General features: G+C 37.7%; 1 protein-coding gene across 7 annotated transcripts in view; it reads right to left on the bottom strand.

Annotated features, from left to right (window-relative positions):
* The window catches only part of CNTNAP4 (contactin associated protein family member 4), a 241629-nt gene that overhangs the window by 86265 nt on the left and 141609 nt on the right, over nt 1–13755 (bottom strand). For 5 of the 7 annotated variants that reach the window (XM_008689726.2, XM_040633615.1, XM_040633618.1 and 2 more), the window contains 4 exons: nt 13403–13587; nt 12482–12625; nt 9084–9345; nt 1109–1258 (listed from right to left, as the gene is read on the bottom strand). In XM_008689726.2, the coding sequence (XP_008687948.2) occupies nt 1109–1258; nt 9084–9345; nt 12482–12625; nt 13403–13587 (741 nt within the window). The remainder of the gene's footprint in view (nt 1–1108; nt 1259–9083; nt 9346–12481; nt 12626–13402; nt 13588–13755) is intronic. The other 2 variants (XM_040633617.1, XM_040633616.1) reach the window with 2 other exon arrangements.

Below are 13755 nucleotides of genomic sequence, written 5' to 3'. Positions count from 1 at the left end.
GTAGACTCCATCACCTCTCCTTCTGTAGATGTACTGTTGTTCCATATGGAAGTCAAGGTTGGTGCCACCCAAGTGGGTTCCTGCTGTGGGGAATCTGAGGACATCCTCCTCTTTCATCTGGAGGACATCGAGGGCTCCAGACATTGTGAAAATTTCCCTTTCAGTTAGGACATGGACCCCTCCATGGGTAGCACGGAAAGTGTTCGTTTGTTCTTAGTATCAGATGAACGATGCATGGTCTGTGTGCTTACTGTCAATTCTTAGGAAGGAATTTGTATTTTACTGATGAATAATAAAGATTGGGCCACCACCACCAAATTCAAAAGGGATTCTAGACAGGTGACTATCAAAATTCAAAATAACAGCAATAAGAAACACACCAAGTCATGATTAGAAATAGGTCTTACTACTACCAGTTTTACAACTTTGCCTTTCTAATGGCAAATCACATTTTATTTTCATTTTCCAGTGGTAAAGACTCATTTCCATTTCCAAGGTTTTCTTTTCCAAGCTTTTAGTTCAAACAAACATCCAGGCAGGTAAATGCTTCATTTGTTTTTGTTCTTTTAGAGAGATGGCCCAGTGTTGAAGGTTGATGCCCTAATTTCATCAAATGTATCAGTGCATTATTATTTAGCAATGAACAGAGGTTTCTATGGCTAATTAGGTTAGATTATTTGCCACTGGCATAATATTGCCCTTCTGCATTGGGCAGTAGGAAAGCAATAAGGATGCTCCAGAGGAGCTAAGAGCCATGTGAAGGAAAATACTGCAATAAAATCAGCCCATAAAATCTGAAAAAGCCATATAAGAACCATTTAACACTAGGAAAATATAACAAAGTTTGAAAGTAAGAACTGAAGAGCGTTGTCTATTTGCAAGCATTATCATTGTAGAAATTGTAAACATAAGTAAATCCACCTCTAAGAAATGCATTTTAGGTCATAGTTGGTCATCTTGATTCACTCAACACGTCCATGTTCAATGAAAGTGAGAAATTATTCCATACTATTGAATTGGTTAAAACATAATGACATCTCGAAGACACAGTGGGGAGTAAGTGCAAATATGGGTCAATTGCCTGTACGGCCTGATCTCTTTCTCTTACCTCCAAAATAATAGGTACCACCGGAATAAATCTGCTCGGGCCCCAGGGAAGAAGCAGCAGAGGCCACTTGGCCATCTACCACCACACTCAAGTGATTCCGTTTGGCAGATAAGGAGATGGAATGCCACTGTCCGTCATTTAATCCAACACCTGGGGGAGACAAAATCAGTTAAAAGAAATCTCTCTCAACAGTGAACAGCATAAGCAGTTAGTTAGAAACAAAATATACATCACCCAAACAAGCACGGCACTCAGTATAATAAAAGGAAACAGAAAGACAGGGGCGCCTGGGTGGCACAGCGGTTAAGCGTCTGCCTTCGGCTCAGGGCGTGATCCCGGCGATCTGGGATCGAGCCCCACATCAGGCTCTTCTGCTATGAGCCTGCTTCTTCCTCTCCCACTCCCCCTGCTTGTGTTCCCTCTCTCTCGCTGGCTGTCTCTATCTCTGTCGAATAAATAAATAAAATCTTTAAAAAAAAAAAAAAAAAAGAAACAGAAAGACAGGAAAAGGAGGCAAGTGGGTACTGTCTTGTGGAAAATGGTGTGTTATTCTTTTCTTAGGGCCTCAATATAAAGAACAAAATCCCCAACTCTGGAAGAAGTCCTAAGTGGTTAAAATCCTTCAAATGTTTGGCATGGACAGTTTTCAGCTTCCATCATGTACTTTACCTTTTACAGGGAGGGGTTTGGGAAGAGTACAGATATTTTCCAAAATTCTAGGTTAGACCCAATAAAATGATTTATCTGCTTTTTTACATTTTTGTGTAGTCATCTTTTATAATATTACATATTTAGCAATGTATATCAAGTCAATCATTAGAAAAATTACTATAATGAATATTCAAAGTTTTCCCATATAATATGAAGTTAAAAAATAAAGCAGTGTGTACAACCGCATTTACATAGTCGATCCTGATGGCGTGCAGATTCCATACTCGCAAATTCATGTACTCACCATAATTTATTTGTAACCCCAAAATCAATACTCAGGGCATCTTTGGAATCATTCACAGACATGCACAGAGCAGTGAATAAATTGTGTTGACCGACACACGTGTTTCCAACTGAGGTTACACAAGGAAACGCTTGTTTCAGCTCTCATATGTAAACACGTTTCCCACATTTTTGTGCTTTTGGTTGGTGATTTTGCCATTTAAAAGACCCCAGGCCTAGTGATAGGGTATTGTCTGGTGTTCCTAAATGCAAGGAGGCAGTGATAGTGCCTCACAGAGAAAATATACATGTTATATGAACTTCACTCAGGCATTGGTTATGGTGCGGCTGGCCACGAGTTCAATGTTAATGGATCAACAATATATATTAAATAAGGTGTCTTTAAACAGAATCATATATAAAGCAAGGTTATATATTGACTGGCTGACAAAAATGTTGTTACCAGAAGGTCACAGGAACCTAACCCCACAATTCCCCTAGGAGTGGTAGTTCAATATTTGCTAATTCAATGTTCACGATCACTTTACACAACATAACTACTGCAAATAATGAGAATCAACTACATATATACAGTTCTAATGATATTCCTACTTTTTGTATAAATATGGGGAAGGGCTGAAAGGAAATATCCCTATATACAAAGCGGTAATTTTTGCATAATGAAAAACTGTGGTTTTTATTCATTTTTATATTTTCCCCCAATTTTTCAAGATTATATATATATAACCAAAAATTGCATTAATCCAAAATCAAAGTATTCTCTTCACTTCTTAAAAACAATCTCCCATCCCTCCCAAGGCAGCTCTAGTTTCATGAATCCATGAGATGAGTTAGCCCTTTCCTTCTTAAAGGGAATTGAGTCTACAAAGGCTCTGTGTCTGAATATCAGCAGACAGGTGGAATCTAAGCATCTCTATTGTGGATTTACCAGTAAGGTTTATATCCATTGAATACTCAATGCTGTATGATTTTGTATATCAAATTAGTAAACTAAAATAGGAGTACTCTATAAAACGCAAAGGTCAGGGCCTCTTTTCTGGTATTATGTACAATGCACAATTTCTTCACTTCCCTAGCTATTTTTGACCACAGGCTTTCAGAGAGAAAATGTGTAGAAGCTCTCTTAGGCGATTAAGCTCTTTGCCCTGGATTTATTTAGTATAACGCAAATTCCATCCTGGGCACTGAAGCTCATTTTTATACTACATCCAGGAAGCAAAAAAGATTTTCAAAGACCCAACTGGCTTGGTTTGTGAAAGGTAATGAGAAAAACCTGAAAAATGAAAAATGAAAAATGTAGGTTAGATACTTTTAGACACATTTTCTAAGAGTGGGCTCTGGAAATAGACGACTGAAGAGTTATGTAATCCCGGACAGTATGAGATTGGACTAAAATAAATCAAATGCCCCAGATTTGTCATCTAGAGCTTCCTTTAAGAGGATACATTTAGAGTGAAAGTCCTTGTACTGAGCTTTGCGTCACACGTGCCTCCTATCGGCTCTCTCAAAGGTTGGACGGCCCTGTAAACATGATTCCGCTTCTGTTATCTTATCTTAGGCTTTTCTTTTTTTTAAAGATTTTATTTATTTATTCGACAGAGATAGAGACAGCCAGTGAGAGAGGGAACACAAGCAAGGGGAGTGGGAGAGGAAGAAGCAGGCTCATAGTGGAGGAGCCTGATGTGGGGCTGGATCCCATAACGTCGGGATCACGCCCTGAGCCGAAGGCAGACGCTTAACCGCTGTGCCACCCAGGAGCCCCTCTTATCTTAGGCTTTTTACAGGTCCAGGATAGTGCTTCTCAAACTACCTGTGGTGATGAACATTTTCTTTCCTGGCCTAGAGCAGACCGATACTTTCATAAAATTGAGGGAAAGTCAGTAAAAATTAAATAAAGAAGACATAAGATACAAGCCCAGCGCCCATGTGCTTGGATGGCACAGCAAGATCTTATTGCTCTCACAGGTTCTTAGAACTTAATGCCAAGTTTTATGCTCCTCTTGGAAACAAATATTTCACTGAATGGGTGTTAGTCCAGGGACCACACTGAGTAGCAGTGCTTCAGGTATGGGCTGGGTGACGCATGCTGCGGGATTAAAGTCAAAGCTCGGGAATTTCTTCTGTCAACACAGAAGCCAATTTAGATTAAGAACAAAAGACTGCTAGGACAGCTGCTCAGTCATCTGACACAGTTAAGTCACCCACGTGCCCAGCTAGCATGTACTGAAGCTGTGCTGTGTTTGTGGGGGAACCACCGGAAAGCTCTCCCCAAGCCTCATTTATAACAGACACCACTGACTTATGAGGAGGAGGCTTGTTACCATCCGTGGGATTTACCATGTAAATTAAACAATGAAAAGTCCAATTAATTCCTTTCTCTTAACTTGACATAATAAAAGGATAATTTTAAAATTAGGTTCTATTTTTTTTTTTTTTAAGTGTACAACTCCTTCCCGCTTTTAGGTCTGGTGAGAGGGAGCCCCTTAGAAGACCACAACACTGTAAATGAAGGGCAGGAGAGGAATCACCGAATTTGTCCTTTATCTTGTTCATGACATTAAGTAAGTAAATGCTAATTAGACGACTGCTCCCACCACTCATAAGTTTTGAGTCTGGGAGGGGGGCATGTTGTTGGTATAATAAAAAAATAATTAATAACAACAGTTTTTATGGATTTCATAGCAGGTATTGTGTGCTTAACGTGCATTGTGTATTTAATCTTCAACACTGATAGTATTCATTTTAAATATGGGGAAAACCAGGCTCAAGTAAGAACAACAAATTATCCAAGGTCATGTCCAGCTGGTAAGCTGATTCCAAAACCCATACTCTGCCTGCAGGATAGGCGGTCCCTTTATTTTTTTTGCTCTTGTAAATAATAAATTTGAGAAACCAAAAAGCAGCTCCCAAACAGCTAGGAAGTAGCCTGGCACTCTGAGCAAGACCTTGGCGGTATGAGAAGTTGGCGGGCACTTAGGGCTAGGCATTGGTGCTCTCCTGCTGAACACAATCTCACAGAACACCAATATTAGTCAAGGTAACTCTGTGACTACAGTGAAACTGAACCAAAAAAAAAAAAGAAAAAGAAAAAGTCAAACTACTTTATAATGTTGTGTAAGCCCAGACAATAACAAGGCTACTGTGAAAACCACAAAAATACCAAACTTCCTCTTCTGGATAATATGAATGACAACTGATTTTATTTTTTTTATACCAATTACAGCTTTGGCCTTATTTCATTCCTCCATCCTAGATAAGATTTACAAAGATAACCTCAACACACAATTACCCTTACTTCCTAGCAGCATTTAATCCAGAGCAATTTTCCACTTCCTCAAAACCTCCTCCCCAAATAAACTAACAACCCAAAATCTTAGAATAAATCATCCTTAACACCTTTACATTAAGACATGCCTGTGGCTCCCCAGGATGTGTGTTCTCCTTGCCGCAATAAGCAATAAACCCAACTTGTTTGAATACAGGTGTGTTCACTGTGGACTTTGGGTGGAAAGCATTGAAAACTCTAAATGGAATAATGAAATAATAGAAAAATAAATAGAAGTGTTTGTGATTATAGATAGTAGGGGAGAACATGACTGTTTTCCAGAACTCTCTCCCTCTTTTCTCTTCTCCCTTCCTCTTCCCCCCTCCTCTTTCTTTCTCTGTCTCTGTCTCTCCCCCTCTCTCTTTTTCTCACCCTCTGAGGTCCAACCACATAAACACACAAAATGCAGAAGGAGGAAACCGATTTACATCTGCTTCTCACATACAGTCTTCTGGTACCAATCCTAATTGCTACAAAGGAACTGTGACAGCTTAGCCACCATCACTCTCTCTTAAGACCATACTAGGCATCCATGAAATAAGATATATAAAGAAAAAAGCCTGCTGTACAGGGTAGGTTCTTTGCAAAGGTACAAAAGGTGGTTATACCTAGGCTATTGCTCAAGGAGGAACTGAAGGGTTTTTCCTGTTTTTAAATATCTTTAAGAGCTCTGAAACAGTGTCAGAAATTCCTATATCCACTAACTATATTCAGCAGCCAGAACTAAAGTTCCAGGCCACCAGATAGATCTTGTCAAGACGAAAATATGGAGATCACTGGTGCCAATCACTTTAGGAGAAAGGGAGTTTCGGGAAGTGACAGGTTTACAATCTGGGAGGTAGGACTATTCCAACAATGAGAGGGAAGAAGGTGGGATAAAACAAGGCTCTCCTCAGTTAGGCAAATCCAGAGGGCTGCTCCTCTGCTAGGGCCACAAGGATCGTGAAGGTCTAGTAAATGAAAAATGCCAGAAACGTCTCTTATTCTGCAAGCCCATGTCTCCAGGCCCTGCCCATGACAGCAAGAAGCTGGTTTATAGGCCTGATTTTCACCTTCAGGCAAAAGCAGCAGCAGAAATGCTAAATCAGGGGCGCCTGGGTAGCGCAGTCGTTAAAGCGTCTGCCTTCGGCTCAGGGCGTGATCCCGGCGTTCCGGGATCGAGTCCCACATCAGGCTCCTCTGCTGGGAGCCTGTTTCTTCCTCTCTCACTCGCCTGCTGTGTTCCCTCTCTCTCTGGCTGTCTCTCTGTCACATAAATAAATAAAATCTTTAAAAAAAAAAAAAAAAAAAGAAATGCTAAATCATAGCAGAAATCTCAAATCCTACAATAATGAATTTGCTTTAAATAGGAAAACATAGCCACGCTGTTCATTGGGTCCTTGATGCCATCTGAACAGTGTTTGCTTTGACATCTATAAAAGTGACAACGACTGAAAATATTTTGTGTCATGAAGGAGTCTGTAATACTGCTAATATCTTTTATAATTTAGACTAATATCTTTAATATTTCAAAAATGATACAGGCTGACAGTATTTTCAAAGAATTCCAAGTGACAATTTGCCAAACTGTGTATCACATTAAAAATTTATCCTGCTAATTCAAAGATTTGAACAACGCGGCTCTTTCTCAACACAATTTAATTTTTATTCCACTGCAAAAGATAGAAAAATTTTGATTCTTTAAAACATATTAAGATTACTAATTTATATCTTCAGCAGTTAAGAAAAATTGAACCACCCTTACTTACAGAATGGAAAGCTTTAACATAATATGATACAAATCCATCAATAAGTATTTGATTCCCTTTAAAGAGTCATTATAATACATCCTGACAAAGGACTTAATTCTTGAGCATTGTACATGTGAAAACCTTCCCTCAGGAGGGGACCAGTGAACCACCCACCCAGCTACCATTTATATACTCTGTTTTCAAGTGCAAAAGGTGCTTGCCTCACTGAAACTGGCCAAAATTAATATTTTTCAAGGAACTGGAAAAATGGGAGTGGGGGAGTTGGTAAGTCAAGGCCTACTTGTGTGATCTGAAGTGTAACGATTTTTCCTACCTTGGCATTCATCCATAGTTGAGGCTCCTTGTTATTAGCTATGGAAACAATCACACTGAGTCCTCTGATGCCACAATGGATTACATTTAATAAATTTAATAAATTTAAACATTAATTTAGAGATAATTTAATAATTAAATTTAATTATTTAAATTATTTAAATTTAATAATTAAATTTAATAAATTTAAACATTAATTTAGAGATTTTTAAATCATTCAGAGTATTCTATATAACTTATGCCTAGTAATTTAATAAATATTCATGCCTGTAATGTGTTTAGAAAAGGACTAGCTTCATGGGGCTCACTATAGTAACATTGTACTGAAGCAGTTTCTTTAAGATGTTGAAAGAAGGCTATGAATATAACCACTTCTTAGGATGTCAAATAAATCACAATAAACTACACATTAATGACAAGCTTACATTTTTAGGCCCTCATTTTAGGGAGCCTATTAATTATTCATATGGCACTGATTAATTTATTTCCTTTTGTCAAGCCTGCAAATCTACCACATTTTGAGCATTACATTAAAAAGTCACAACATAGTGACTGTTAAAAATTATAATTAACATTGAACTTTTAGCTCCCACAAACTGCAGTGATACACTGAACAATGAAAAAGATACATAAAGACTATGCATTTGTGAGTCCATTTGTATACTTGTTCTTTCTATATTTAGTTTCTGACTGTAATCTGATTTTTCCTCTCTCAGTCATATTCTATTAATTTTGGTCATAGTTAATATAGAGGAGTAGTACAATGGCATCTTTAATTTTTTTTTAAAGATCATTTATTAAACTGATGTGGTAATTTACCTCAATGTGACCTCTAGTTGCTTGGCTTGGGTGTTATTCCACATATATGAAAATGTGATGGAGATCCCTTGTCAAGAACTATATAATTTTAATGAAGAGACAAAAATATCCCTCACCCAAAGCACTGACCTAAATTAGACATTAATTTTCCAGATACTCATATAGTCTTCTTAATTATAGTACTTCAAATCATTATGATACCGTATTGCCTAGAAGTGGAGAGAATCCCATTTGGTGTCCAAATGAAGAACTTTGCATGAATCTTTTCATCCTCCCCAAATATATCCAACTCTGTACAGAACACGTCGGCAAGTGAAGTTATTTTGACTAAGGGTTTCGGTTTTACCACACACACAAATACAGAAATAGAGATAAGATCCAAGAAGGGCCTCTCCTTTTCTCTCACGGACCAGATAAGGCTAATAGCTGTGTTAGACAAGAGTCTAGTCTTCCACTGAAGATGCCCAGTAAACTTTGGGTCCACTTCAAAGTCTTTCGCATTTTTCCCCAAAACACATTTCCTCAGAATATAGTCACTTATCTGGAGTGCGCAAGAGGGTCATGAAAGGACTTTTCTATTCCTCCGTAACTATCATTCGGTTAATAAGAACTGCTAGTGGTGAAGCCATATTTAAAAGGAAATTGGCGTCAAGGTCCTGTAAGGCAGAGCACTGATAATCTTATTAACTCAAGTATTCATTTATTAAACAAACACTAATTTTTTGGTTATGCATAAAATGTTAAGGAAAAGGGATCGAGAGATAATGAAATCTTTCAAACCCATATGCTTTGCCTGCAGGAACACACTTATTACCTGCTGTGATGTCACTGGGTAATTTTCCTGGCTGGTGGAGATTCAGCTTAAGTTTTCCATCATTAAGAAAGAGGAGGAGACCCCCTGAAACCAGCTGAAGTTCGCTGAACAGGAGAAGTCCTGCCTTATTCCAGGTTCGAAATTGAAAGGTGGCAGAAAGCTTGTCCTCCCCGGAAAAGCCTGGCAGGGCTAAGTAACTTCTGGGGCTGAGAAAAGTCACAGGCACAGACTGTGACTGTGAACAGGAAAACGACACATTTCCCTGACAAGAAAGCAAAAGAAAAAGCTTTAAGAATGGCTCGCATCACTTTAGTAATAGAAATGGAAGTATTCACAAAGGCCGTTTACGGATCTGAAATTATCCTTGGTTTAAAACAGCAACAAACTGCTATCAACATGAAAATTCAAATCCTTGCCATATATCTTAAAGGTTCTTCAAATCCCGTGATAGTATGGTCAGGTCAATCTTTCCCCGGGTTCTTGGTGAAATCCGTTTTTCCCCAGTTTTCAACTTCTATAAAGGCATCTAACTCAATGCCATTGAAGTCAGTAAAAATTTATTTAAGCCAGTTCTTTGTTTTTTACCTTTTCTTGGTTTTCCATTCCCTGGGCTCTGGGTGAAATCCTTTTCTCTTTCATCTTTTGATGCGTTTGGTTCTAATCCACCCCATAACATACCCAATATTACCGAGCTATTGTTTTTCCTTCTGTATTTTTTCATATTTTTCTCTTTTCCCGTTGGATCTCTGATTTATATATAATATATATTATATATAACATATATATATAGTTTCAGGTTTATATTCAGTTACATGTACATAAGCACACACTTAGATATACGTTGACGATATACCTACACACTAAGCATTATTTATTTTACAAAAATAGGAGCTATGTTCTATCACTAATAAATACCTTATGGAAATCCTTTTGAGTTATCTGGCGTAAGCCTAGTTCCTTCTTTTTGTTGATTGCATAATACTCTATTATGTGAATATCCCAGCTTTTACTCAATTGTTTTCCTGTTAATGTGCATGTGCTTTGTTTCCAGGTTTGCCTCTCCCAGCAATGCTATGATAAATAACTCTGCATGCTCCAATGTGTATTTTCAGTTCGACAGAAGAGAGTTCTAAATACAGAATTGTATATACCTGTATGTCTTAATAAATATCGCCAGCTTCTTTTCCAAAAAGAAGTTAAAATACTCCACATTTCTACTGGTAATATACAAGGATATCCTTGTCCCCACATCCTTGGCAGGAATAGGTATTATAGATCTTTTAAATCTGCACAAGTTCAATGACAAAATGCCAACATGATATATCATTTTTATTTGTCTTGCGTTTACCTGACCAACAGTGAATCTGAGCATTTTTCATGCGTTTGTGGCTCTTTTGGACTAGCTTTCCTCAGAGTGGTCTGTTTATATCCTTAGCACATTTTTCCTTTTGTGTTTTACATTGGACACTACGATGCATAATGCACTACTTACATTCCTTTATTTTTTTTAAGATTTTATTTTTAAGTAATCTCTATACACAACATGGGGTTTGAACTCAAAACCCCAAGGTCAAGAGCTGCGTGCTCCACTGAATGAGTCAGCCAGGCCCCAACATCCCTTTAATTTAAAAAATATTTTTGGCTTTTTCTTATCATTAGGCCCATATCATCAGATTTACATGTATTATTTTGCATCTAATGGTTTTATAATAGATCTTCAAGATACCTTAGAATTGCATAAGTTTTCATTAAAATACTATATATGTATATAAATTATTCTGCTAGTAAAGTAAAATAGATATTTAAGGATTTCAAAAAACTTCAAGGTCTGAATTATTTAGAAATAATTAAGCATATTCCTTAACAGGCTTCAGAAATGAAGATAAACATATTTATTTTTCCTGAAAGTAATCGTTAACATGTTTTCCAAATAGAGATTTGAAAACTCAGTGAAATTGACTTTATTCAGAAGGATACACATTGGAATTAAACCATTTGGTCTTGGTTAAACAAAAATATTTGGCTATACTGTGACTCTGTTAAAAGTGCATTAGCTCTCATTGTGGACAAATACCTTGTCCCAGTGAATGAAATAACAACAGCGGGAAAGTAAACTACACTGACCCACAATGTAAAGGCAATTAGAAACTAACAAACCTCGTAAAACTGGAAACATTTTACCAGCTGCAGTTTGGTCCCATGCTCCATTTGGACAGCTGCCTGCTACCACCCTGCAAGCCACAAATCCTCTTGCCAGTGAAAAGTGGGTGTTAGCTGCATGAGCAGTTTCTGGAAACTCATTTGCCAATGAAACACACACATCTATCCACAGTATTTTTTTTCCTATAAATCATCTACCCTTTTATTAAAAAAAAAAATAACTAAAAATCTTTCTGGATGGTATACTCCTCCAAATACCACCAATTCACACAGAGAATCAGGAATAAAATCTTTTGCAAACAATAAATATTCCCATGATGTGCTTTGGGATTGGCTGACACAGCACCAGTTTAAATGGATACATCCTGAATTTTGAACAATTACAAAAATGTACTGAAATGCATCTGTGTGTCTGAGTTTCTATCATGAAGCCGGTTAAACTGGAAACCATGTTTCCCAGAATCCCCTTCCACAGCTGGTTTTGGTGAAAAGTTAGCCCAAAACGGAGCTTCTGTGGTATTTGAGTCAAAAGTGAAATGCCAGCCATTTCCTTCCACAAGACTTTTTTCTATGACAAAGCCCAGTGAAGGGTGATCACAGAGGAGCTGGTTTGTTCCAGTTTGTCCTGGCTCTCCTTCACTCTGCACAGTCTCTTCTTCTGACAGCGGGCCTCCACATTCCAGTTCCTCTGACAATTGTTAAGATCCAAGTCCTAAAATAGATCCCTTGTTCATAAAAGTCATAGTGGTGCTGCTTCCCTGACTGAACCCTGACCAGTACAGTCCTATTTAAAATCTGCTGCATTTCCACAGAATTAGAATATAATGCAGCCTGACCAACACTGCTATTGGGACAGACTGGCAGATGCAGTCTTGTAACAGCCTATTTGTTTCTTTTATTTGTTATGAATGACCATAGCAAAATACAGTTTTTCAAATGCCTCTCTAATATACATGGATGTTATCTGATTCCAGGAACTTGGTACGCTTATTTAGGGAGTTTGTCAGGGAATATCTTATTATTACACAGCAAAGAAATTAGGCCCCTGGAGTAATAACATCACAAAATTAAATTATCAACTGTAAAAAAAAAAAAAAAGCTTTATGTCATATACAAATAAAATAATCATGCCCTGTGCATTATAATTCCTTTAGATTGGATTAATCCTTTACATGCATATTGCCAAGGAGAGAAAATTTTTAAAAGCGTAATCTCTAAAACATCCTATCACGTCTTACCATAGTGGTGATCTCTGGTTTTTGTCGCTTGGCCAAATCAATGATATCTACTCCATTATAGTAGAGGTTTTCTAGACACCCATGAAAATTCTTATGGGCGAATGACACTGATTTTCCAGGTGCTGGAATCCCTCCAAAGCTGATCTTAGAAAGAAAAATGGCATCAATAATATTGTTTAGTGATTTTCTGATAATCTGCTTAAATAATTATGACTAACAGCTATAGCTTTAATCATCACAGATAAATCAATTTTTCATCACTCTACACTGCCATGTTGCTAATTTCATATGGATATTTTTTTAAATTAAAATGCAGATTTAAAAACAAATTTACATGCATTCAGTTTTCATTTACACGAGAACTTGATTATTCTTACAAGTTACTAATCAAATCTGGAGTTGATGTTTATTGGTTGATGAATAAAAATGCAACTTTATATCCACGGTAAGCCTCTGTTTAATAACATAACTGGTTATAATGGCATTTTGTTTTATAGACATTTCCGGCGCATATTGGTTATTTGTGCATTTGAATCGATTGATAATCTATTCAGTACTACAACTTCTCCATAAATCTACACTGCTCAAGGATGCCCTACAGCACACACAAAAAAACAAAACATGCAACACATTCTGTATTCACTTGTGGTAATACGATCCCTTGGAGATTTCTTACATGTGATAATTTGTGACTATACATTTCAGGTAAAAAAGAAAATCTCTCTGTATAAGAGTAGATTAACATATTGGCAGAAAGATGAAGCGTCAGTAGTGTCTGCCCAAATCTGATATTGTGAGTTAGGTCACTTGGAGTTACTCTGAAAAAGGGGAGGGGAGCTCTCTACAGTGTATTTTCTTTTGCATGGCCACCCAACATCCACATCATAAAAATCTGTATTAATTGATACATAACTATCACACCTCATAATCGAGGTCCAGGTAACTGAATTCTCCCTGGGCGTGGAAACGGTGCCTGTGCTCATCCACTGTGAAGTTGACTTGTTGGCCCATGCGCTGGATGAGCACGGAGTGCCAGTGCTGGTCGTCCAGCAGGCTGCCCAGGGTGAGACTGATGAGCGTGTGAGTGGAGGGCAGTTTGGCTTCACCTGAGAAGAGAAAAAATAACAGCACCATTATTCCCAGTCTAGAAAAAAAGTTTCCCCTCGTGGACCGGCATCTCTCATAATTACTGCAATCTCCTTCCTTGCATTCCATCCAAACACTAGAGTGGATCTACCTGAAGTTTGAATATAATATCCTCTCAACCTTGTTGC

This window comes from Ursus maritimus, unplaced genomic scaffold (genome assembly GCF_017311325.1).
Source record: "Ursus maritimus isolate PB19 unplaced genomic scaffold, ASM1731132v1 scaffold_19, whole genome shotgun sequence".
In the NCBI taxonomy this organism is placed as follows: domain Eukaryota; kingdom Metazoa; phylum Chordata; class Mammalia; order Carnivora; family Ursidae; genus Ursus; species Ursus maritimus.
This window is presented reverse-complemented; position numbering and strand designations above follow the sequence as displayed.